At 47.0% G+C, this 26,128-nt stretch overlaps 1 protein-coding gene across 2 annotated transcripts in view; it reads left to right on the plus strand.

The window, feature by feature from the left end:
• UXS1 (UDP-glucuronate decarboxylase 1) overlaps positions 1-21,663 on the plus strand; it is a 93,815-nt gene extending 72,152 nt beyond the window's left edge. For both annotated transcript variants that reach the window (XM_055328787.1, XM_055328788.1), the window contains exons 10-15: positions 3,577-3,696; positions 10,329-10,372; positions 13,999-14,059; positions 16,628-16,685; positions 18,642-18,745; positions 20,868-21,663. In XM_055328787.1, the coding sequence (XP_055184762.1) occupies positions 3,577-3,696; positions 10,329-10,372; positions 13,999-14,059; positions 16,628-16,685; positions 18,642-18,745; positions 20,868-20,999 (519 nt within the window). In that variant the 3' untranslated portion in view covers positions 21,000-21,663. The remainder of the gene's footprint in view (positions 1-3,576; positions 3,697-10,328; positions 10,373-13,998; positions 14,060-16,627; positions 16,686-18,641; positions 18,746-20,867) is intronic.
• The last annotated feature ends 4,465 nt before the right edge of the window (positions 21,664-26,128 follow it).

The following is a 26,128-nucleotide window of genomic DNA, read 5'->3' on the forward strand; positions in this document are numbered from 1 at the left end:
TCTATCTCTGGGGTTACTGCTGGTTGATCAGACAGGCCTGCCTACCAAGCCACTCACCACTCCCGGGAAGTAGAGGTAGGGAAGGAGACATTCTGATGGCAGCTCACCCATGTTTATTGTAGCCTGGCCACTATTTGCAAAGCCCAGTTATCAGAGCAAGCCACGTGCTCTTTCCCTGCTTATGTTTATATATGCTCACTTGCGTGGTGCCCTGAGCATTGCCTTCTCTAAAGTTTCTACTGGTTTTATATTGTTATAACTCAAACTTGGAGGAGTCATTCTGATGTTTGATAAAAACTTCCTGACAGTTGGAATTATAAGTGAATGACTCTTGGTCCCTACCTGGGACAAAACTATGGACACTATGAAACCAGCCATTCTTTTTTTTTTTTTTTTTAAGATTTTATTTATTTTTTCACGAGAGACACAGAGAGAGGGGGGGCAGAGACAGAGACACAGACACAGGCAGAGGGAGAAGCAGGCTCATGCAGGGAGCCCGACATGGGACTCAGTCCCAGGTCTCCAGGATCATGCCCTGGGCCGAAGGCGGCGCTAAACTGCTGAGCCACCTGGGCTGTCTGAAACCAGCCATTCTTAGTGACTGGGCAGTTCCTTGCCTGAATCACTGTTGTGTGTGTGCATGCACATATGTGCAGAGACCCTGCCTTGTGCCATGGTGGAAGCTCAGGTGCACCGGTAGTCGGCAGGACTCTGTCCCTGGCAGGTGGAACGTTGAATGTGAGTTAGAGTTTGTGCATGTGTTTGCTCATTGGTCCATCAGAGCAGAGTCTCCCTGAAGAGGCATCATGGCCTGGTGGGCACCTTCTGGGTTTGCATTCAGGGAAGTAGGCTGTGGATCAGACACAGGCCTGAGATGGAGAGTAATTATACTTTCCTCCAACATGTGTATGTGAACACTCAACTGGACTGCCACCATAAACAGCTGTGTCAGTATCTGCTGAGGTCCGCCCTCCCACTTGGGGTCTTGGCAGGATCCCAGGGGATGAGGGCTGATGGACTGAGTTGGAGGTGGTCTTTGTGTCGTGATGAAGCGGAACACAAACTCCAGAAGATGCCAGCATGTGAGAGGAGAGCAGGTCTTAAGTTGAATGAGCCCTTGGGTTTATGTTTCTTTCGTTGAGTTTGAGACCTGGAGTTTCCAGAAAAGCATGGTGGCTATCCCAGCAAGTTTACCTGGTCAGAGGTATTACCCTGTAGCACCAAAGGTTACAGTTGAAATGGAAAATCAAAACAAACAGACCTGTGTAGGTGCTGGCCAGTTCCTGTCTACAGAACACAGCTTCTATTAGGCTGTGTTCTGGAAGGTTATTCTCAAGGACAGAGAAGTCCAGAGGATGAAAGCATTTGATTTGTTGCAACCTTGCATAGCCCAGTGAGCTTCCCCCTGCTGGGTATGTGGGTTTGACTTTTGTAAATTTGATGAGGTTTTTCCAGCCTTTTTCTAGAATAACTCCACATTGATTCACTTCTGATTCTTTCTTCATTTTACTAATTAAATGCAAGTTGATACTTTTTGAGTTCTTTTCTATTGAGATCAACATCTCTGCTGCTTTCTTCTCTACTCCCCATTTTGGAAATATTCTCTGGTTAGTTCAGTGGAGAAAAGAGTTGATTTATTTCTGGACCTAGGATTATAGCTCGTACCTTAATCCTAAAACTCTGAGTAGCTGGTGTGGGCGCTATAATGCATTGCTGGGAGGAACTAGCAAAAATATAGCCCTCTGGTTTTAGAAGTGAGCTGTGTGCTGAATGGATCCATGCTTCTCATGTGCTTCAAATCTCGGTGCACATAAAAACTGCTCGTGTTTGTCTAGTAACTGGTCCAGAGACGTGGGCAGAGGTGGCGAGCCCGGGGAGCTCCGGCCACAGGGAGGCCACATGAGCCCCTGGGACACTGTACCTCTTTACCTCCCACTCATCACACTGCTGGAGAAATTGGTGCTAAATCAGCCCCGTTAGTTGAGGGTCCTTTGGATCCCAACCTGTGCCAGACCTAAGGTGGTAGAATTAGAAAACCTTCTGGACAAGTAGAGACAACAGTAGCAACCTGTGCTTTTTGCTTCCAGGCCCGTGCCAAGAGTTGTGTGGGGATTGGCTTCCCTTAGTACACCCCTGTAAGGTGAGCACTGCCCCCTCCGGGTATAGTATGGCTGAGCGAGGTTAAGTGGAGGTGGACGGCACACAACTGCCCGCAGATGGTCTGAAGTCTAATGGGCAAAACAGGTGAGGGACACAGACGCTGTGAAAGTCCGCTAATTCAGGGTGTGATAAAAACATTTAACTTTTTTTTTAAAAGATTTTATTTATTTATTCATGAGAGACACAGAGAGAGAGGCAGAGACACAGGCAGAGGGAGAAGCAGACTCCATGCAGGGAGCCCAGCGTGGGACTCAGTCCTGGGACTCTGGGATCACACCCTGGGCTGAAGGCAGACGCTCAACCGCTGAGCCACCCAGGTGCCCCCAAAACTTTTAACTTTTGATTCATGAAGAAGCAGCCTGTGAAATTAATAGTTGCATGAGATAGATTTGAGAAGGCTCTTGGGGTTTAAAAATCACACTTGGTGGGCAGCCCGGGTGGCTCAGCGGTTTAGCACCACCTTCAGCCCAGGGTCTGATGCTGGAGACCCGGGATCGAGTCCCATGTCGGGCTCCCTGCATGGAGCCTGCTTCTCCCTCTCCCTGTGTCTCTGCCTCCCTCTCTCTTTCCCTCTCCCTCCCTCCCTCTCTCTCTCTCTGTCTCTCTCTGTGTCTCTCATGATAAATAAATAATCTAAAAAATAAATAAATAAAAGTAGTAAGCATACTTTCCTAATTAAGTATTTGAAAATATACCTTTCCTGGTTACAAAAGTAATGCACACTCATTGTAACAAACCGAAAGATTTAAAAAACAAGAAAATGAACACCTGTAACCCCACCAAGTAGGGATAGCTGTTCTCAATAATGTTGGTACTAGTCTGTCCAGGTCTTGTAGCTAATAGTCTCTAGGGGGCGCTGCGCTGTCTTTGGTTTTTCACTAGAACAAGTCTGTTTCCTTCCAGAACAGACTGGGGGTGTAGGGCAGTGTGCCTGTTTAGGGATGCATGTGTGTCCCGCCTTTTCCAGGATAAAGCACTTGCTTGTTTTCCTTCATATCATTCATTGTCATTCATTGACGTTTAAATCACTATTGAGCAATAAACTTGTGTGAAATACTATGTGAAGAAGATTATAAAAGAGTAGGCATAGCATGGCTCTATTTGGGAAATATACTTACTTACTGGGGAAGAAAGTATTCTGTAAATATTTTTACCCCTTGTACTGTTTGCTACCTCAGAGGTTCTCTGCCAGAAGGTCAATTCCAGTGCCCTGATGGCAGTGGAACTGGGGTCACATTGGAGTTTGTTAGAACAATGTGCAGTCTTCAGACTTGTTAGTCAATGTATTATAGAGACACAACCAGAAAGCCACTTTCACACAGGAGCGAAAAGCTGGACGTTTTCAGACTTGCTTTATAGGCCAGACACTGGAAACACAAAGCGAAATGCATCCCATATCCTCTTCTCCTGTTCTAGGAAGGCGTTGAAGTGCGGGTGGCCAGGATCTTCAACACCTTTGGGCCACGCATGCACATGAATGACGGCCGGGTGGTCAGCAACTTCATCCTGCAGGCGCTGCAGGGCGAGCCACTCACGGTAGGTGCCGGCCTTGGGGTGGGGTGTCGCAGGTGAGGGTGTGGCAGAAGGAGCTGGCAATCTGCAAGCAAGCAACCAAGGAGCCGTGCCTTGGGGGATTACTTTCCCAAGGTTGCCCCTTTGCCTTGGGGACCCCCTGCTGCCCTTAGTAAGGAGGAGGGAAGTGTGGGGGCTTGAATCCAGAAGCATGAAGGAGCCTTGGTGTTGTTACACCCAGGCACACAGATAGCCTAGTGCGTGGGCTGCAGCCTGGTCCATGCTGCGCAGTCTCAGAGTGTGTCTGCCTGCATGGCCTGTCTGCAAAGATCCCTCCAGATGTTGTCCCGGCCTACAGGCTATAACCAGGGCCATGTGTATTCTCGATGCCCCTCAGGGTTGCTGAGAAATGAGGTCTTAGTGGTTTCCTTAGTGATGTCCAGAAGCATGCCCTCTGCTGATCACACCCAACCTGGGAGGCTTCTGGAGCTCGATGGTCTAGGGTCAGTGGTTCAAGGGTGCAGTACCAGTGCCTGGGGCATTAGGTAGGCAGCTCATTCCACATGTGTCCCCACTGCCCCCTGTCACCTCCTCAAGGAAGAGTGGCCCTCAATTGCTCTAGAGGGGTTTGCTGAATCAGTTCAGTTGGTTTTCTCTTTGGTTTTGCTGAATCCTTAGTGCTCTCTCTCTCTCCTCTGTCCTGCTCTTCTCATTCCTCCTCCTCCTGGCTGCCACACGTCTCTGCTCTTCTAGCCCTGTCGACACATAGTGCTCTGCTGCTACAGCCTGGTGGTCTTGCCCTAAGAAGATCCAGAATCGGGCCCCATCCACCTCTCCTCCCATTGTTCCTGGTCCTCACTGCCCTGCACTCCCTGTTTATTGCCCTGGCCTCCTAACGCTCATTCTCCCTGTCAGGAGAGCCTTTCAAGAAAAGTAGCAGCTCAGGGGCTTTCATATGAGAGTGTGATGCACAGGCCTCGCCGTGTACCCCAGCTTTACCCCTGCTGTTCTGCAAGCTCAGTCCCTTGCTCCCACCTGTCCCAGGAGCACATTCCTTCCGGGCATCTTCTTTTTCAGCCATCCTCTCACTGGGGGAGCGCTGGACCATTTTACGTGAGATGACACCCAGCCACCTCTCTACCCGTCCCTACCTGTTGTTTTCACTGAACAGACTGAAGTATTATTTTTCCAGGCCCCAATTCCACCTCGAGTGTAAACTCTGAAATCAGGAGCCGGTTCCATTCATGGCTGTGTCCCCAGCTGCCAGAAGGGTGCCCCGTGCCTAGGCAGCCCATGATAAATGCTGGTCAAGCTAAGGATTGTGTTTACAGAGGCTGTTTGCTTTTGTGCTGAGCACACGTGCCCTGTACCTTGTTATGGAAGTAGTGATCGTAGTGTTACTGCCAGGCAAAACTGCCTCACATCCGCGCTCCCTTTCTGCCTGCTGTTTGCATTCCAAGAGCACCTCCATGGGGACGGGACCCCTTAGTCCAGCTGCCCTCAGGGACACTCCTGGAGCTTTTTTAGCCCCTGCCCTAACTCTCCTCACCCCTGAGATCAGAGCTGCTTTGTTTGCAGAGCAAACTGGTAAAAGCCTTCTGAGAAACAGTTTGAACGATTGCCTCCCAGGCAGTGGCTCGGGCCCAAGTGTCAGGTGGGAGAGAAGTCCCTGGCCCTCCCGAGGAAGCACCTGTTGTGGGCAGAGGTGATAACTCACGTGCTGTTGCTTGGCCACCAGGACTCTGGGGCGGGGAGCAGGGTGGCTGGTGCCATGCCCGACGGCAGTGAGTCCAGCATGCAGCAGTTTGTCTTTTCTAGACACTTCCAGTGTCAGGAGTCTTCTGGGAGGCCTTTCAGAAGTGTGTGGTCCCCTCATCCTGCAGGATTCTGTTTCCCTTCATCCTTTGCCGTCCATTGAGACGACATCTCTTGTGTTTGTCAGAGGGCTCTGTGGAGAGGTTCTGGAGGGGTTCATGGCTCTCCTTCCATCCCATCTTTGAGAACATTTTATTTATCAAGAGAGCAGAGTAAGGAGACCCATCCATCCTTTCCTTTCCTTTCCTACTCCATTTCCAACAAGTTCTTTCCAGTACTGAAGACCTCTTTTCATGACCGCTCGGTGTCTGGCCTTCCCTTTTCTGAGCTGCCTTACCACTTGCCTTCCAGCTACTTTCACCCACAGCCCTTTGTTATCTCACCTTGGGGCAAATTTCCTTCTTTGGGCCTGTCCCATGTCTGGAGTCAGAGGTCTGTCAGGGTAACTCAGGGAGGACTTAGCTGAGTTTTACAAGTCATGCAGAAGCTGTTTCTAATTCTAGCTTGAGCATATGGAAGCTCAGAAGATACTGTGTTTCAATTTAGAAAGTTTAGAAAATAGATGGTAAGGTTCAGGTAGAGCAAGCATATTGTCTGCTCTGAAGGTCAGTCAAAGCCCTCGCACATCTGCACTTGTGAGCATGTGCATATTCGTATTAGGGTTTGATTCTGTTTTGTCCCCTTACTGTGATTGATTCCAGTTTGCAGATGACGGGGAACAGCTTGATTGAGATGAATTTTTCCAGATGTGGCAAAATTAGGGTTTGGGCCCCGGTATGTATCTTTTTAAAAAGCCATGCTGTTTTTTCTAAGGGGAAATTTTGGAGAAACCATGCTTCTAAGACCAAAGTCTGCATTTTCTTTATCCTTTGTATCTACAGTGTGACATCGGGAAGTGATGCTTAACTTTGGACCTTTGTTCATGGAGGCACATGAGACACAGCAGTGGATTGGAAATGGGGAGTGCTCCCCATGCAGCCCCACAGTGCTCCTGATGCCCTCTATGTTCTTTGTGCTCCCCTGCAGGGCTCCCTGTGCTGTCCCTCGTACCCCACTGTGGTGCTGCCCTTGCCCCTCCCCCCGTTTGTTGTTCTCCCCTGCAGGGCTCCCCTGTGGTGGTCTATGTGCTCCCCCCTCCCCTGCAGGGCTTCCCTGTGGTGGGCTGTGTGCTCCCCGCTGTAGTGCTTCCTTATGATAGTACTCCTTGTGCTCTTGGCTGCCTGTCTGTCTGCACACCCATTTGCCTCTCCCTGTTGGTGAATGCTGAATCACTGTGCTGCTTTGACCTGCACACAGCCCTGGTTCCCCAGACCTGAGTGTCCTCGCACCTCTCATTCTGGGAAATGCCACCAGAGCTGCTACAAACCTGTCTGTCTTCTCTTAGAGGAAAACAAGGCAGCCATGGGAGCCTTGCAGGGTGTTCACCATCAGCACCAGGCCCTGTGTTAATCATGTTTTGGCATTTGTTGCTTATCTACTTTTGGCCAGGTCTGTAAGTGAGATACAGTCTCTGTCCTGGTGTGCCTTATCATCTGGCGGGGAGTGGGGGGTGCGGGGGTTGCAGGTGCTCCTGAGGCCAGGGTGGGCATATTTGCAGGGGGAGGTGGAATTGCATTTTCTCTCTCACACATAGTGTTTTTTATTTTACTTATTCATCGTCGCACATGCGTAGAATGAATAGTACACACAGGAGTTAACAATTAAGGTAAAGACTGAAGATGTATGTAGTATATATAGGGAGGCTGATTTAAACCAGAATAGAAATGAACAGTAGGACACACTACAGAAACTCAAACCCAACAGGACTTTACCAGAATACCAGGGAGAAGGGTCCAGGGGCACTACTTACATTGCATTTTAACTGTGTGCATGCACTGGAGCACATCTCCTCTCCACCATTGACAGGACCCAGGACAGTCTTGCATGGGGTTCCCCGAGAACCACATGTTCCTGCCACAGCCCGGTGCAGCCCCCCCCCCCCCGCCCCGCCCCGTGAGGAGGAGTTTTCCTCAGAGGCCCAGGTGCCACCCACATGGGCACCAAGTGGGACTGCCGTGGGGGTGGTGCCGAGCAGGCTTTAGTCACTGAACCTCTCAGGGAGCAAGCTGAGCGCCCCTTGACTGGTGCCTGCAGCTCAGCTCTAGGCCCCTCCAGCCTTATGGGGATGAGTCAGGTAGCAGGGGTGCCTAAAGATAACCTGGCATTCTGGGCAACAGCACCCCCTCCAGGAGGGCACTCTGATTGAGGCGGCAGTGAAACACTTCAGCAGATGCCATTTATTTCAACCTTCAGGAGCTTTTATGGACTTCGCAGTACAAGGCTCTAAACCTTTGGGTTAAGTCGTTTTGTGACTGTCAAACCACAGAACATTGCCATCATGATTCTCTTGTTCCTTTTGTTGAGAAGGTGTTTGGTGTGATTCTCCAGAACCCTGGAGGCCCATTTCACCAACCTCTGGCTGTGGCTCAGCCAGCCAGCAGTGCTGAGTCACATTGGGTAGGACAAAAGCCTGCCCCTGCATGTTTTTCTGTGGGGTCGGCTCTGGTACGTCACAGCTTGGAGGGCTGATGGGAGTGAAGACCAGGCCTTGAGCCAGACTTGGTGAAGGCCCTTGGTGCTCTGCACATGCTGTGGGCTTCCTGTGAATGTTGCCGGCACACGGCAGGCAACAGACCGGCTGACCCACTGTTGCAGTGACCTGACCGAGGTGGGTGGGAGGGTGCAAAGAATGTAGGCAGTGGTGTCTGGACCATCAGCATTGACTAGGCCAACCCAGGAACGGTAGGTACATGCAGGCAACTGAAACAAACAAACTGTACATACAGCTCAACACACAAACCTCTGTGTTCTGGGTGCTATGACTCTGATTGATAGGTGTTGCCCCACTCTCATACTCACTTTATAATGTGGGAGAATGGCTCAGTGCCAGCTTACTGTGGCCCATAGTTGACAGCTGGAGTTAACAGGCAGTTCTGAACTTATTGATGCAGTGGGGTAAAACAAAGACTTCTAGAGTCAGGGTAGATTTTCCTGTCCTGGATCCCCGTCGCTGCAGTGCTCAGAGCTTCCACGACCTCATCTGTAATGAGGTTGCATAAAAAATAATGCAGATGTGTCCCACCTGTGGGACTCCTCAGGTGCAGGTGGATTTCCAGGATGACGGGCCGGCGATGCAGTCGTAGATGGACTTCGCCATCCTACTTCCTATTTACTGGGCCCATGGCTTCCTTTCTGATTGCCCAAATGTACCAGATGGGTCCGCAGGACCAGGGAATTGGGTTCAGGCAGAGATGCCAAGGAAGGGTGAGCCTGCTTCTAAGAGGCCCATTCATCTTTCTTCAACGTTCCTTTACTGAGTTTGGCTGTTGTACTTGTGTCCTTTGGACAGAAACCTCTGTAAATCGGTTCTCTAACCTTTCCTCACTGGAAGGGCTTCTGCCTAAGTAGGTAAATCTGGTGCCCTTTTGACATTGGTATATGCAAATACTTATTAAGATAACAAAAGCAGCCTTCTAAATCTGCTTTTAAAAAAAGGAAAAGGCACTGGGTGCCTGTGAGGCTTGCTTTTCTTCCCTTCCATTGTCCTCCCCATCTGCTTCTCAGGTCTGGTGACCTGAGCCCAGGGAAGCCCTCTGGGAAAAAAGCAGGCCAATGAGGCTGGTGTGGAGCTAGTGTGGGCTGTGGGCTGTTGGCTGTTGGCTGTTGGCTGTTGGCTGTTGGCCTCCGCTCCTTTTTGGCATCAGGGCAGGAGATACTAGTGTGGTTCCCTTTAGGTGCGGAGATCAGGCTTTTCCAGGAGTCAGTCCCTCCTCCTAGCTACCCTCTTTCTTTCTCCACCAGCAAGCAAACAGAAGCCCGTGGCTCCTTCTCTGTGACTGTAGGGTAAGGGACTGCCTCAAAGAGCCTGCGTCTCTCCATTCTCACTAAGTGTCTAAAGTGCAGGACCCACGAGGTTATTGTTCGTACATGTTTGTGGAGCCCTGGTGGTCTGCAGCTGAGGTGGGGCGCAGGGGAGCTGGTGCTGTGCCGTGTCTGGGGAGTTCATAGCTTGGGAAAGTGGGCTGAGTGGCAGAGGTTAGAGGGATAGGAGAGGAAGGCTGAGCGTGAAGGGCAGAGCTGTTCATTGTGGCTGGGGGAACGAGCCAGAGAAGTAGCAAAAGGAGAGGGAGCATTTGGACAAGAGGGTCTGTAGCTGGTGGAGGGGAGGAACTGAGTGGGGGCCTGGAGACGCGGCAACATATGGGGAGCACAGAAGAGTGCGAGGGCCTCCCCCTTCCTCCTTTCCTCTGCCTCTGTCTCCTATCTGGAGTTTCCTGGTTTGTTCCCAAACTTGGCTGCATGTTAGAATCACCCGGGGAGCTGGCTGTAAAAGTATCAGGAGGCTCGCCTCCTCCTTCCCAGAGATTCTGGGACTAGTCTGACTGAACGCCCAGCTGTTCCAATGTGCGGCCCCCAGGCACTACCTGCCGCTCTTGCCTGTGCATGTGCACAATGTTCCAGGGTGCAGGCCCCAGGCACTACCTACCTCTCCTGCCTGTGCATGTGTCCATCAATCACCCTGCTGGACTCAGAGACCTGGGAGCCTCACATAATCCCTGACTCGTCACAAAACAGTAATAGCTGACTCCTCCCACTACTGACTTTAGAGGACAGACTTGATACATGTATGCGTGCACTTTCTCACCGTTGGGACATAACTTGAAGTACAGAGTAAGTTGTGGTCTCACTGCCTCTTATGTGCTGGATCTAGGGTCAGACTGTGCCGCTGGAGGCTTAAGGAACCCCGTTTTCCCATGATAGTGTGGTTTTCTCAGGAGGCCTAACTGTTGCTTTCCTCCTAGGTGTATGGGTCCGGGTCGCAGACAAGGGCATTCCAGTATGTCAGGTAAGGCAGCTGGGCCTGCTGCCCACAATGCAGCCTTAGTGCTGCTTCCAGCAGAAGTGGTGCAGACTAAACAGCCTGTGTCTGTTTTGTATGTTCATTATTTTCACATCTCTAACATGGCTTGGATAAAAGTATTTTAATTTTCAGATGGGAAAGCCCTTGAGCTTCTCCATTTAAAAGGTAAAATTTTACAGGTGCCTGCCTGGCCCAATAGGTGGAGCATGCAACTCTTGATCTCAGGGTTGTGAGTTTGAGCCCCATGTTGGGTGTAGGCATTACTTAAAGAATCTTTAAAAAAAAAAGTTAAAATTTTACATATAAGGCTGATATTTATGACTCATGTGCTAATCTTTTACTGCCACCTAGTGTTTCATAAGGAAACTCACCCAGTTCCTGAGGGCAACTTGATTTCAGATCATACCAATTGGAGAGCTGGCCTTAATCATCCAGCAAACCCTACAGATGCTGAAATCAGACCCATTTTAATCGTGGCTTTCTGGGGAGGTTGAAATTGTCCTCATTAAGGGAAAGATAAGATAGACTGTTCTCATGTCAAATTTTATATTGGAACTGAATGCGGATGAAAATATATTCGAGAACCTTGTCAAGTAGTCGCATGTGGTAATTATTACCATTTTCTTGTTAATTCGTGTAAGGCTGGTATTCTCGTTGGTCAGTTTGGGTGGTGACATTTTAAAATGCAGTTTGGGTTCTGAGAGAAGAGTTACCCTATAAACATTTGCATAGACCAAAATATTTCTACACATGACACATTTATTATAAATTCTGTTTAAGTTTCTGATATCCTGAATCATCGTAAAATCCAGTTCTATATTTTGGTACCATATATTTTCACTTTGCGATGCAAATACCCTGGAATGCCTATCAGCTGGGAAATGCTGTTCCTGTTGTGTCCTGAGGCCATCTGGGGGTGCTCTAAGCAGTGAAGTGGTGGCAGGGTGGCAGTGAGGGTACAGGTCTGGGCCACCTCACCGAGAGCAGCCACATAGACTTTTGTGTGATTATTTGAGAATCCTGAGTAGAAGTCTCTTTGGGAAATAGAACTGCTCATTAAAAAAAGTAATAAAAATTAATAAAAATTAAAAACCACTGTAGATGTTTTTTTCCCCTGAAACTATCAGTCAGTTTTCACATTTAGTCTAAAAGAAAGCTACAAATAAATACATATCACAGTCCATGCTTTTTCTCCCCAGCCATGAGTGTCTTGCCAAGCAGGGCACAAAAACCTTAGGAGTAAAATATAACTGGCACACTTTCGCCCAAATAACCTGAGATGAGATTTAACCAGGAAATAGCAAGATGCCTACAGGACTGTTTTCATTTCAAAACACTTATCCCAGGAGCCATGTGAGAAAATGCATGCAGAGAAAATGCATCATGCCACTTTTCTATATCCGGACCATCTTAATTGGACCTTTGTGTATTGAGCAGTGTCTTTTCATAATAACTGACCTTCCATCCCACTCGCCTCCACCCACTTCCCAGTTGTGCACATCAGGAGGGAGTCGTATGTCATCAGTTATGTGGCATGACCTGGAACCCCTCACCACTGGCCGCCAAACTTCTCCAGCTGAGAGAGCATGAACTGTCAGGGAGACAGCAGTAAAGGGCAAAGCAGTCAGAGCTCATTCTTCTTAACTGCTCATTACTTCAAAGGCAACACATACAAAATTCACTTAAAAGAGTCTCAGACTTTTTCTGCTGGTAATTAAAATATGTTAAGAATTCAGCAATGCACATGCCACATACCATCCCAGCTCAGGAGTATACATTCCCACAGTGTATGGCCTGCCCTGATGCACTTCCATGACCGAACCAAAGTAGGGCAAACAACTGTCCTGATTTCCCATTTTTGGCATTCAAGACTCAGCTGAGATAGAAGAGTTACAGTTTTGCTAGTTCTAATAAGCTGTTTTTTGAGAAATATTTTTTTGTAGTTAAAAATGCTCCATGTCTGAATCTATAGTTACTGTACTAAATTAACTGTCTCCAAAATCCACAATTGCCTTGAAGTAGCATTTCATGGTTTCTGAGGTCCAGATGATCATACCATACACATTCACACCTTGGCATGACTGTCTGATGTTTTCCTGGTCCGGTTACGGCCTCATCCACATAACAAAGGCATGCTGTCTTTAAAAAAAAAAAAAAGTCACTTTGTCAAAATGACACTTTTAAAGAGTTTCAGGTTAAATGGGTGTGATCTATGCAATTTTGACCTTAAAAGTTGCCAGATTATTATACAAAAGATGCACCCCCCCCCACCATGAGGATGATTGCATGAGTCCGTTGTCTTCCAGCTTAACGTGGACCTCCACCCCGTTTCAGTATTAAAATTGATTGTGGATGCTCGTGAATGGCAGCTTTTAACGTCTTCTTATGAATATGCAGAGACCTATGCCATGAGAGATGTGTTATGATGTAATATAATAATAATTACTGCCATCGTGATGAAGTGACTTTTTGCCAATTTCTAGAAAGTCATCCAAAGTCAGCAGTTATTTGCATTTATGCTTGACCTATGAGAATGGAACGGACTTAGGCATGTTCACATAAGATACCTAATCATTGAAAACAAAAATTCAGAAAATACTTAGCTAAATACCCGCCCCCCCGCCATTTTTTTTCTGATGAAAAAGAAAGCAAAAACAGGTTTTGTTTTGAAGTTGACCATAGCAACCTGTTCCTTGCTGGTAATGATGGAGGAGGAGGCAGCGGAGGGGAAGGTTTTACCACAGACTGCATTTGGATCACCACAACAGCTTTAACAGTCTTCTGAGAAGTATACCTGATGAACGTAGACATAGGAAAGTGCTCGTGTGCAGCAGTGAGGTGTCATTTTTACGAAGTAACTTTTTTTTAACAGAGCCACACTTTAAAGCCTCTGAAAATAAGAACCAAACCTTGGTAAGCTAAAGTTTGCTTACTTCTCTTCACCTTCATGGCCCAGTCGATTACGATCCATCTGAAACATCCAGATCGTCCTGACCGTTCATGCGAAGAGTCTTGGGCGGGGGGGGGGGGGGGACCATGGATGGGGAGGGGATTGAAATCTGAGGGGGTAGGGAGCAGTGGTCCGGTCTATTTCAATGCTGTGTCGTTTGGCTTATCTGTGATTTGCCAGTATGAGAGTGACATACTGGAGAGCTTTCATTTCAGTGGGTCTTAGTGTTTTTTTTAATCATTGCTTTTTCATATGAACCAGCTATGTGGGCTCACATTTAAACATGGACACTTTCCATCAGAAACTGTAATAACACCATCTTTTTGGGGCGTTTGTCTATTTTTGATTTTTCAGTCATTAAAGGGTTTCAGAAATAGACAATAGTAGAGCACTTAAGCCCATCGATCGCTTCCATTCCTGTTTAGCCATCCTATACACCATGCGCTAAAAGCAAATCCCAGACATCATATCATTATCCACAAGTACTTTAGCATTCTCAACACTGCTTTTTTGCAGGATTTTTTTTTTTTTTTTTTTTTTTTTTTTTTTTTGTCATTGGTTTTCCATTTGGGTTTTGGTTTTCTTTCGGGAGGTGACATGGGTCTGCTCGGCATCGCGCTACAGCAGACAGCGCCTGACCTGGCTTTCCTTTCTGTTCCAGTGACCTGGTGAATGGTCTTGTGGCTCTCATGAACAGCAACGTGAGCAGCCCAGTCAACCTGGTGAGTGTGTCCACTTCCTCCACGCCCCCTAGAACAGGTCAGAGTTCCATGCTTTTAGGAAATCATGAAGAGCAGCAGCCATGGCTTTATTTGCCAAGAGCACGCATAGGGCATGCATGTGTTTGCTTACTGCACTTTAGAGGAAGGAAAAACACAAAATAAGAATATGCAAAGGAGTAAAATGTCTGCAAGGCATGTATGAGTGGTATGATAAGCACTCACCTACCTCTGTCATCCTGAAGGGCCTGGGACTAAAAGGTTGTGAAAGGCTGTGGTGGCAGTAGATGGACAGTTTTCTGTGTGCATTTCTTTCTCTATTTGACATTATTTACTCCCTGTAAGACTTGATTAAGTGAGCTTTATAGATTATGGAGGTTAAGGGAGTTTCCCAGTTTCTGATCATGTCTGTAGGTCACCTGGCTATACTGAGCACCTTTGTTGCTTCTTCCTTCATTCCTTCCTATGGCCCCAGAGTCTCCTTGTTGGAGGGATCCTAAGGTTCTCTCACTCCGTGTTTTTTTTTTTAATTTTTTTTAAAGATTTTATTTATTTACTCATGAGAAAGAGAGAGAGGCAGAGACACAGGCAGAGGGGGAAACAGGCTCCATGCAGGGAGCCTGATGTGGGGGGACTCGATCCTGGGTCTCCAGGCGGCGTTAAACCACTGAGCCACCTGGGGTGCCCTTGCTCCATGTTTTTAAGCGGTTTTACTACTGGGTGAACATGCTTCTCTTCAAAGCACTTCATTCTGTCCCTGGCCAGTTCTTACTGGCAGGAAGTGTTTCCTTCTATTTAGAACTAGAATCTCATGCTCTGTGAGTTGCCCACTAGCCTTACTTCTCATTGTGGGGCCCATTAAAGCTAGCTAATGCCTCCCTCCACAGCATGGTGACTCTCCAAGGATTTGAGGGGCAGGGTCACACTGAGTCTCCTCCCCAGCTCTCAGCCAGAGTTCACATTCAGGTCCTGAGTCCTCCTACCCTCTCACCTGCTGTCCCCCTGGATAACTCCGTCTCATTCTGTTTAAAATATGAAGTGTTCAGTATAGACTGTCCGTCATTCAGGATGTTCTGCTGATGCCAATGGCTGCTGACATTAGTTTATGGGTAGTCGTGGCCTCACCTTGACAGGTCTTGGAGTCTGCTTCAGGTGCTTCCCCCAGACTACCTCTCCTGCTTCCTCCAAGGTTTTAAGGTTCAAAGGGGTACCCATGCCTGCCTATTCCTCAAAATTACTTCATTCAGAAACATTTCTTTTTGCTTGTCTTTGTAACCAGCAATCTGAAGCATATCCTGTCTTCATTTTTCACTGAGTTGGGAGGGAGTTTTCACCACATAGGAAGAGGTGGAGACATCACTCCCTTGTCTGGGTGTAGACCGATTCATGGGTGCCAGTGGCTGCCAGCACCCAGCTAGGGCTGCTTTTGTGCACTTTTAAAGAAACATGATGAAATTAAGAACAGATTGAGACGAGTCTTGTGAGCCTCAGTTTCTTTCAAGTATTTGCCTACCTAATAACTTCAAAGGCCACGCCACCTTCATCCTGGGTTTTGCTCCAGGCACTTTAAAATGTGCCTGATGTTGGTGATGCCCCCCATTTTCCACATAAGCACAGTCTTTAGATACTAGGTTCCTTCTTTTCTTTCTGAGGGGGCCTTTACACAGGCTGTTTGAGAACTCCCATCCCCTGTAGAAACCTGCCTTCCCTGAAGTCTAAAGACTGTCTGCCAGTAGCCCTGACAAAGATGGGCCCTCTCCTTCCCAAGTTCCCATCATACCACTTTGCTAGTCAGCCCTTTCTTTGTGCTTAGATGTGGGACTAGGGTCCTTTCCTGCTCTCTTTCCTTCCAGCTCCAGGCCAGACCAGGAAGTTGGGAGTGCAGGGTATTTCGGACACCTAATGGTCAGACTTGGTGGTGGTCTCTTACAATGGGGAGGGGGTGGCAAATAAGAGTAGTAGGATTGAGAAGGGAATCCTGCAGTCTTGTGTGATGGAAGAAAAGGAGAAAATGATTTTCTTTGACAGTCCCTAAAGGCAAGCTCACTTTTTTTAAAGGCTTTTCCTCTGGCTACCCAGAGCCCTCATCTGTGAGTGCATTTTGGTTCCATTGCAGTTCCATGTACAAGTTCGCAAGTCCATTATTGCTTATGCTGTTATCACCATGCACCTAGAGGGAAATGTCTTATCTTATGAGAGCTCATTTTATAGAACCAAACTTGTATGCACAGTGACCATACAGTTACAGTAACTTTATATATGGAAATTGTCCTGGTTGGCTAGGTAACGTATGTCTGTATTAGATGCTCTTGACCTAGCTGAGGGGCGTTCTTGTCAACAGTCAGTCTAGCAGACAAAAGCAGCGCCAGATACAGTTTAGCACTTTGCTAGGTGGACTTGTCATCATCCTGATCAGGGAAGCACCCAAGGAAACATGAAGAGGCAGGAGCCTCATGACTTCCCAAGAAGCCAGTTAGCCCGTGAATACTTTGAAGACATGTATATGATTTGGGTGGAAGTGGTCTCTGCTGTTGTAATTACACTTATAACTAGCAACGGTTTCTTCCCTAGGGGAACCCGGAAGAACACACAATCCTAGAGTTTGCTCAGTTAATTAAAAACCTTGTTGGTAAGTAAGACAAACACATTGCTGAGTGAAATTGGCTGCACTTACCCTATCAGTTAATAACATTCGGACTAGAAAATGTGTAATTAATACAAGCTAATTGAATTGGATAAAAAGCAGAACTTTATCAGAAACACTTAATTGTCTTCTGATTCTTTAATTAAGTAATAGAAAGATACAGATGAAGGTGGGAAGGGAGGTTGGTCCTGTTCACAGGTCTGTCAGCAGGTTGGGGTGGAGTGGGAGGAGGAGATATGTTCCCAGTGCTTGAGATGTGATTCTGGTAGATCACTCCACACAGGTAACAAGTGTTTGATTTCCAAACATGGACAGTGATGAGAATGGGATTTTGAAGAGCTGAGAAGGAATAACACCAGCTTGTGTGTTTCTGATGGAATCTGTTGACGATTTTCGAGTTCTTGGCAGTTCTGGCCAACCTGGCCATGACATGTTGGAGGCAGTGTAGACACTGGAAGTAAACCCAATCAGGGGCGTGCTCTGAAAGTTATTACAAGCTTCTGTATTTTCAGCCAGCCCTTGTGTTGCAGATGTATACTGGGTGAGCCATTTGTCACATCAGCAGGCTTCCTAGAGCTCTGGGAAGTCTGGCTCTCTGGGTGGGGGTGGGTTTGGAGGGTTGGTCTGTTTTCCATGGTTGATGAAGAAATTTGAGTCAGGCCATAACTAGAATGGAGTGTGGCTGGCTAGACTGGGGTGAACATGATGTAGGATATTCTGAAGTGCCTGTCCAGGCCCCATACTTAGCTGGGTTGTCTTCAGGGCTGTCCTTTCTGACTTGGAGCTATCATCTACCAGCATGTTCTTATCAACTGTGGATACTTGGACAGAGGGGGCTGGCCTTCCTCAGTCATAAATTGCAGGATCTCATGGCCCCAGCAGCTTCCCCAAGATCTGCTTTCTGACTCTAGGTCTGCCTGTCTCTACTCAGATAAGGAAGGGATGTGCTCAGGTAACAGGTTGTCTGGGATCTGGGCCATCCAGAACCTCTACCCTAAGTGGGGCCCATGATCCAGCATCTTCAGTGTCCAGATGCTTGTTAGAAATGCAGAATCACACACCCCACTCATATCTTCTGACTCAGAATCTGCATTTTGACAATATCCTCAGGCATTATAATCAGTATGGTTCTGTGAAGGGCTGAATAGCACACTGCCCCAAACTGTGGAAGCTCACAACAGCGACTGTTGTATTTGTTTATGATTCTTTGGAACTGGCTTCCACTGGGGGGGGGGGGCATGATTCTTCTGCAAGTCTTGCCGATGGCCCCTCATGTGACTTCATTCTGTTGATCCCCAGTGTCTGGGCCCTGCTAGGGTGCTAGACAAGCCAGGCTCTTTGTCCTTCTGCATGTGGTCTCTGTAGCAGGGTAGCTGGACATCTGTGTTGGCGCAGGGCTCACACCTGTAGGTGCATAAATGGTTAGGTCTTTCTAAGGCATCAGCTCAGAACTAGCCCACAGTCATTCCTCCTGCACTCTACTTGGTTAAACAAGTTGAAAGCCAGCCTGTTTCTAGGCCGGAGTCTCCTGTAGTGTGTGAATGCCTCAGGAGGGCTCACTGGGGCCATTGGCATCACAGATGGATGCACACATTTGCCACTTTTATTTACTTTGGAGTCTGGTTCTGTGGACATCCGTGCTGCATTAGCTGATGGTAGGTGGTCCACCTTGGAGCCAGCAGCTAGGGTAGGCCCTGTCCTTTCTCTCAGGGGTAGCCCAGGCCTGTAGAGACGGGGTAACTGCTTCTCACGCAGTTCTCGTGGGGCCAGAGGTACGGTCCCCCATGTGGCTCAGTGACTCTGTGAGAAATGTGTTCTGTCATGCACATGTTATGCACCCTTATTCACTATGCAGAGGGGATTTCACTTTGAGGAGTATAATAAAAGTCCCACCTGGACTGGTTTGTGATTCTCTTACCTTCCTTTTTTCTTAATCATCAGGTAGTGGAAGTGAGATTCAGTTTCTCTCCGAAGCCCAGGATGACCCACAGAAAAGAAAACCAGATATCAGAAAAGCGAAGATGATGCTGGCATGGGAGCCCGTGGTGAGTGTGTGGCTCTATGCTGCCCCATCAACAGAGGCCCGCAGCGGGTCCTTGTAGGCACTGGCAAGCTTGGGCGGATAAGACATAGGGTTCCGGGCTGTTACATGGCTTCTCCTTTCATGTGTCTCAGTCTGTGAAAGGAGCATCCAGGGCAGTGGCCACGTGCACTCTGGGCCTAGGAGGCCTGGCTGACCTGTCTGTCTCCACTCAGCTCAGGATGTCCTTGGATGCGCAGGGTTGGACAAGGTTGCTACGTGAATCGGGGTGAGCAGAGCCACTCAGTTCCCAGGAAGGCGGAACCCCAGATTGGAAGCATGAGAAACCAAAGGCCAGGGAGAGGTGACCCTCCATGCCTTTCTGTTGTTCCTAGATTAGATGAGACTCGTTGTGGCCTGCGGGACTATGCAAGTGTGTTAGCATCTATCCCACAGGTGTATGTGGGAGATACCCGGGGAGAAATAAGGAACTCAGGAGGCGGCCATAGAATTCAGGCTTAAATACCATCTTCATAGGGAAAGAAGAGGGGCACATAGGCCTCTTAGAGGACAGTAAGTGATTTTTAAGAAAGGCGAATGGGCCCTTAGAAGAACCCCTGGGAGATAACGATAGCTTATGACAATTTATGTGGTATCAATGTCTAGTCCTCTCTCCTGTGGTGAGAGTCAGTCCTCCCTGGTTGATGACACCTTGGGGAGGGGACTTGGGACAGCTGAATTTCTGTTGGAGGGCCTGTCTTTGGGCTCTGGGAGGAGTTCAGAGAAAGCCTCGCTCTCTACTTGCTCAGGTGCCTGCAACTCAGCATGGTCAGCGTATCAAAGTAGTGGATTTGGGGCTGATGGGCTCCTGGGCTCCCACAGTCCTGTTATGGGGTGGCCTTTTCTGCTGCCCTCCAGAGAGCTAAGTGAGAAGAATCCTCCAGTGTTGGGCCTTAAAGGGACCTGAGAGTTCCAGTCCGATCTTATTTTATCCCAGGGTCTACAAGTCTGAGTGATCTGAAGGTCACAGGGATTTGTTGAGAGCACTAAAAATATGGTCATGCCCAGACAAAATTTAATACATAAGAGTTCCTGCTGCACAAAGCAGCAAGTGTAGATCTCTGTTTTTAGAAGACATTTGCCATTGGTCTTTTGTAAGTAGAACCTATGTCTTAAAATATTTTTTAAAAAGCTAAATGCACATTCGCTACATAGTAACTTTTGCTTTTATAGTAGGTAAGGTATGTAGGTATTTTTATTTTTCTGGAGTTTAAATGGATAATATTCTAACATATTTAGATGAAGTACCTACCACTAGTTTCTCTTCATACTAGTTTCATCTCATTAATAATTTTTGAGGGATCTTGTCCAAAGAAGCATTTAGTCATATACCCATCTTAATTTCTCCATGTGTGTCTTTTTTGACAGCGCTGTTGAGGTACAATTGGCAGACAGCAAACTGCCTGTATTTAAGAAGTACAACTTAGTAAGTTTTGGTGTATTTTTATGCCCCTGAAACCATCACTGCTGTCAAGGTAACAGGTGCATAGTCTTCTCCCCCAGTGGTGTCCGGTGCCCCTTGGCCGTGCTTCCTTTCCGACTTCTGCCCGTTTTTACTCCTGGGCAGCTGGTTAGATTTCTGTTTTCTGTTTGCTGCAGGAGGGAGGCTCTAAATTAAAATTGCTTCCATGGTGTTGTCATGAATTCTCCTCAGACTCAGCCTGTTAGGTCACTGGGAGTGAGTGTCTCATGGGAGAATGAGTGTGTGGCTCACACCCAGGTGCTTCCCAAGGCACCCTCCCTCCATCACACACTTCCAAAAGAAAAGCACACAGACGCACACGTGCGTCGTTTTCAGGTGCTTTGTGGTTGATTCAAACAGGGTGGACCCCAGACCAGCAAGAGTCCAGGGTCTTTGGGGGATCAGAGCTCATTCTCTGTCAGTCGTGGGTGTAATTTGTCAAATTGCACAGTGCGCTCTGAAAGCAGCTTTTGCTGCTCTTCCTGGTCAGCCCTGGTGCCCTCTGACACACCCCCATGGAGCAGGCCACCCATCATCAGCATTTCCTTCCTGCAGAGCCCTAGGAGTGTCTGCTGTTGCTCTCAACACTGACCTGGTCTCCTATTCTTACCTTCTCTTTCAACAGGTCCCACTAGAAGAAGGTTTAAACAAAGCAATCCACTACTTCCGTAAAGAACTTGAGTACCAGGCAAATAATCAGTACATCCCCAAACCAAAGCCCGCAAGGATAAAAAAAGGACGGACACGCCATAACTGAAAACCTCACTTCTCACGACGGGAGACTCCCTGTGTCACACTTGATGGGATGTATTTTTTTTTTCTTTTTTTTAAGAAAGACTTAAAACAGGTGTCATGAAGAACAAACTGGAATTTCATTCTGAAGCTTGCTTTAAAGAAATGGATGTGCCTAAAAACTCCCCTCAGAAAACTGCAAATTTTGCCTTGCACTTTTTAAAATCTTGTCTTTTTATGTAAAATAGCGTAGATGCATCTTTGCATATTTTCACGTTTTTTATCTTGCTATGAGAGCATATGTCGTGACTGTCGTTGACAGTTTTATTTACTGGTTTCTTTGTGAAGCTGAAAAGGAACATTGAATGGGGTGAAATATGCCAATTTTATTTATAAAAGTGGGTACTTATAAATGAGACCTTATACTATGCATAAAGGACAAAAAAAAAAAAGTGAACTTAGCAGTATTGTCAGGTGGGTGACACACCGGCATCTAATCTTCAGGCGGATAAAAGAATTCTGTTTGAGAGCTTTATGTTTCTTTTAATTCAGAATTTTTCCAAGGTCTAGTTTTTAGTTGCAAACTTGACTTTGAAATACTTCTGTTGGTTATCACGATCAAGGATATTTGAAATCACTACTGTGTTGTGCTGCGTATTTGGGGTGGGGGCGGGGGGACAAAGTTAACGTATTCTTGGTTAACAGTGGTTAAATATGCTATTTTAATAAAATATTGAAACACATTTGCAGTTTTAAGGATTGGCTGACTTTCTGCTTTGCGTGGTACGTTGTTGGATTGCTAAGAAAAGCACTGTAGAATTTTAAAGGAAAAATCCAAAAGCTTCCAGGTTGGTGGATGTAACTTGAGGAGTAGATATTAAACACATTGCTACTGGGGCTGAATCTGCATGCGATATTAACTGCTGCGTGGAGAGATTTTTCAAATCTCACCCAGGGTTTGAATTAATGTGTGTCCTCCTCTGGCAGCACAGACCAGATGGAGAAAAAGAAGTGCCATTTTTTATAAAATCTATAAACTAGGCTCATTGAGTGAAAACTTTGAGAGCCTTTGCTTTCATTAAGAATTCATTCAAGCTCTAATGTTAGTATGTTTTCATTCCTTTTATAATAAATGGGAGAGCAATGCAGTGAGTTAAAGCAGCTACATTTTCCATTTTGTTGCATAATAACAACAAAAAGCTGACCTGCCACCATGAGAGCTCTGTGGTTGGGCCAAATGCTTGTTTCCATAGCCAACCAAGGGAAGCCAGACTTGCCTGCCTTTCAGAATCACTTGGGGATTTACTTTTTTTTAATTGGACATGTCTTTCCTATTAGAATCTCTGAGGCCAGGCCAAGGAAGCTGTGGTTTTGTTTGATTTGTCATGCTAAATTCCCTAGTAGAGTCTGGAACTCAAGATTATTGCTAGACCAGACATTGTATAAAAGAGAAAGAGGATTCAAGGAAGGTTTCTTATTTTAATTGTCATTATTTTGGCCTAAACTGTGTGATACACCACTTTGCTGGGCAGAGGTGAATAGAGCTGAGAAGTTTGGGACATGCTATTGGTGACCCCCAGAAATGGAAAAATGAGCAGAGACCTGAAGGGAACTTCTGTAGAGCTAGGCTGGGCAGAGCACTTCGGGGGTACCCAAAAGCCCTGGGGTTCAGAATTCTTTTAGCTTGTTATTTGCTCATGGCTAGAATTCTGGAATTCTTTTGACTTTCATCCCCATGGTTTTCATAAAGATTTTCCGGGGATAAGGAAAAGGGGAAGAGGGATCATATCTAATTTCCCCTAAGGATAAGGGTTATGCATCCAGGGAAGTAATGTAAGCTTCAGATGGAGCATGTAACTGTCCAGGGAGAGAGGAGAGTGGTATTGAAGAGCCTGGAGATGGGCAGGTGAGTGCTTAGATGACAGTGCCCCCTGCATTTCAGGATTGGCTCCTGACCTGGACGTTACTGTGGGGGTACAACTCCTCTTCCTTCAATGACCGTGAGTGAGCTCAAGCAAGGTGCACATGACAGAGTCAGAACATACTGGATTTCAGTACAAAGCCCGGCCCACTGGCCCTGAGGAGACTCTTGCAGCAGCCTGGCTACTCCATGGGCCCTGCTGGAGCCTCCAGTCATGGCCCTGGATGGGCTCCCTCTCACGGTTCTGAGTTGTACTGTGAGCCTGACCTTGTTCTCAATGTCGACGTTTTATTGAGTGAAATGCTGGTCTGGTCCTGGCAGTGAGTGACAATTTGGCCTCATAAGGGAGGCTGTGGGAAATCTGGGAAGTCCTCAGTGACTTCCTGGGGCAGAGGAGCTCTGAGTTTTAATGTTTCAGTTTAATGTTTCAGGTGATTTGTGTGTGTCAGGTAGACTCTCTGTGGCAGATTGTTATATTTGATAGGGAATTGAAACATTGCGTTGCCCTGAGAACTGTTGACCACAGTATCTGAGGTGGAGATGCACACTGCTTCAAAGACCCTGGGGGAGCTTTGTTCTAATTATCAAGATTAACCTGCTTATTTTCTCTGTAGTAAAAATTCTTGACTGTGGCCTGTTTGTACCTTAGGCACACTGGGGAACCAGGGTCATTTTTATCTACAGCTGTGTTGTGGGCAGGAAACGTAGGGATTTCATTATCAGAAATCTTAATTTTTTTTTCTGCTTTTGGGTGGGACACATTTGGTAGGACTGGCATGATTTCCCTCTCCCCAGATTAGTTAGGCTCTGATAAAACCACAGCGGTTAGACCGGTTGACTCATGCCTCCTGAGGGCAGGTGTTGGCAGGCAGAACAGAGTACTCCTGCTGTGATTCAAAACAGTTCCGTTTTCTCTCCTGAGCATACTAAGCATGACATTTTTCTCTGCTCTTTGCTGTGAATACTGGGCTTAGTTCCTAAAGATAAAACTCACAAAATTGTGGGGTCCCCCTATGATGGGTTCCCCCTGGATTTTAGACAACTAAGACTTGTCTGCACCGAGCCTCCAGCAGTTTGACAATTACAGTTCAGATTTTCCTCCTTCAGCCCTTGTTCACTCAGAGCCGACTATTCCAGTAAGTTGTAATTCTGTATTTTTGCTTATCAGTCTTCAATGTGAGGGATGGCAGTTTGCCCCGTGCCTCTTCTTGCACCTAAGAAGAGATGTTGGTTTTTTCAGTTCTGCTTTTTAGCAGTTAGGACAGAGGGATGACTTGTAAGCTCCTTCAGTGTTGGCGAAAGGGTTCATTCAAGAACTTTAATGCTTTTTAAAAGTCTTGCTGTTTGGGTGCATTTTGAATTTTGTGTTTCTGTATTTTTTAAACATTTTATTTGAAGTGAAACCAATATGTTGTGGCATAAAGACCCAGGATGCAGGAGTCAGAATAGCTGGCTCTACCATTTACCAACCAAGGAAGGTCAGTTTGTAAAGAAATAGAGTTAAAGAAAAATGCAAGGAGGAGACTTCTATTTCCAAGAAGATGGAGTAGACAGACTCCCTTTTCTTCCCACTAAGTACAATTTAAAATCCTGGACATTATATGTAAAACACATGTAGGAGGACTTGAGAAGTGACTAGGTGTCTCAGGACCTGAGGAGGGATACAGTGGTGTCATGGGTGGACTCGTGTCCCACCCAGAATTCACATGTTGGATTCCTAAGACCCTCCACCTTGAAATGTAGGCTATATTTAGAGATAAGGTCTTTAAAGAGTTTATTAAGTTAAAAAGGCGGCCTTTAGGGTGGACCCTAATCGTGTGACTGGTGTCCTTATAAAGTGGAAATTCAGACAGCGTATGTGTGCACGCACACAGGAAAGACCATGTGAGGACACGGCAAGCAGGTGGCCATCTGAAAGTGGAGGAGAGAGACCTCATGAGAAACCAAATCTGCTGACATCTTGATCTTGGATTTTCAGTTTCTGGTTCTGTGAGAAAATGAGTTGCTGTTGTTTAGCTGCTGGTCTCCTGTATTTTGTTATGGCAGCCTGAGGAAACTGAGTGGTGGTGAGTTCCCTGGGTTTTCTTTTTGTGTCATATATCCCAGATTTGAGAAGCTGGCAATTTAGAAATGCCAATGGGCACAGCCAATGTGCCTGAAACCTGTTCACTGTAGCAAATGTACCAGGAGAGGGGCAGCCTAGTAAGGCAGAAGGCTTCCAACAGTAATGGGTCTACTCCAGCCAAACACCATGTGAAAAAATTACAGCATACCCCACCCCCCTTCCTGCCAGCAAAGGCCAAGTGGGGCCTGAAGTTCCCCTTGCCTGGCTGTAACAAGATGTGTCAACCTCCTCCCCACCACTCTCCCTGGTAGTATCCGGGAAGGACCAAGCGGGAGCTAGGAACCAGACAGCCTGATCTGGGACTTGCATCTCCAGTGAGTGGCAATGGCCCCATCTCCATGATGTCTGACCATGTGAGGGTCCTGGACCTCCACCCCCACCAGCAGTATTGACATGCCCCTTTCACTTTCCACTGGGGTGGTATCAGGGGAACCCTAGTGAAGAGTCAGGACTTTCAGCACTTTGATCAGTAGTTACAAAGCAACCCCAGTGGGGACTGCTTTGCAGTAGTAATGAGATGCCTCTATCCCCTTCCAGCCTGATTGTCATTAGTGGTGACCCAGTGAGGAGCCTGGACTTCCCCCAGCAGACAATAAAGAGCAGTACTCCCTCTCACTCAGGAGTGATGTCAGGCAAGGCCTGCCAAGGCCCAGTTTTATCTTACAACATTCAGCCAGGTTGCATGTCATACTAAGAACCAAGATGATCTCAAGTGGAGTAAGAAGAGACAACAGATGTTAGAATTATCTGACAAATACTTTATTTTTAATTTTTTATATTGAATTATTGTTGAAACACTTCTATAGTTTTGGGTGTACAGCATAATGATTTGGTAATTCTTTTTTTTTAATTTTTATTTATTTATGATAGAGGCAGAGACATAGGCAGAGGGAGAAGCAGGCTCCATGCACCGGGAGCCAGAGGTGGGACTCGATCCCGGGTCTCCAGGATCGCGCCCTGGGCCAAAGGCAGGCGCCAAACCGCTGCGCCACCCAGGGATCCCTGATTTGGCAATTCTGTACATTACACTATGCTCACAAGTGTAGCTACCATCCCGTGTGTCACCATTCAGTGGACGCTACTTCAGTACCATTGACTATATTACGGA

The sequence above is a fragment of the Nyctereutes procyonoides genome, unplaced genomic scaffold (genome assembly GCF_905146905.1).
Source record: "Nyctereutes procyonoides isolate TBG_1078 unplaced genomic scaffold, NYPRO_anot_genome, whole genome shotgun sequence".
NCBI classification, from domain to species: Eukaryota; Metazoa; Chordata; class Mammalia; order Carnivora; family Canidae; genus Nyctereutes; species Nyctereutes procyonoides.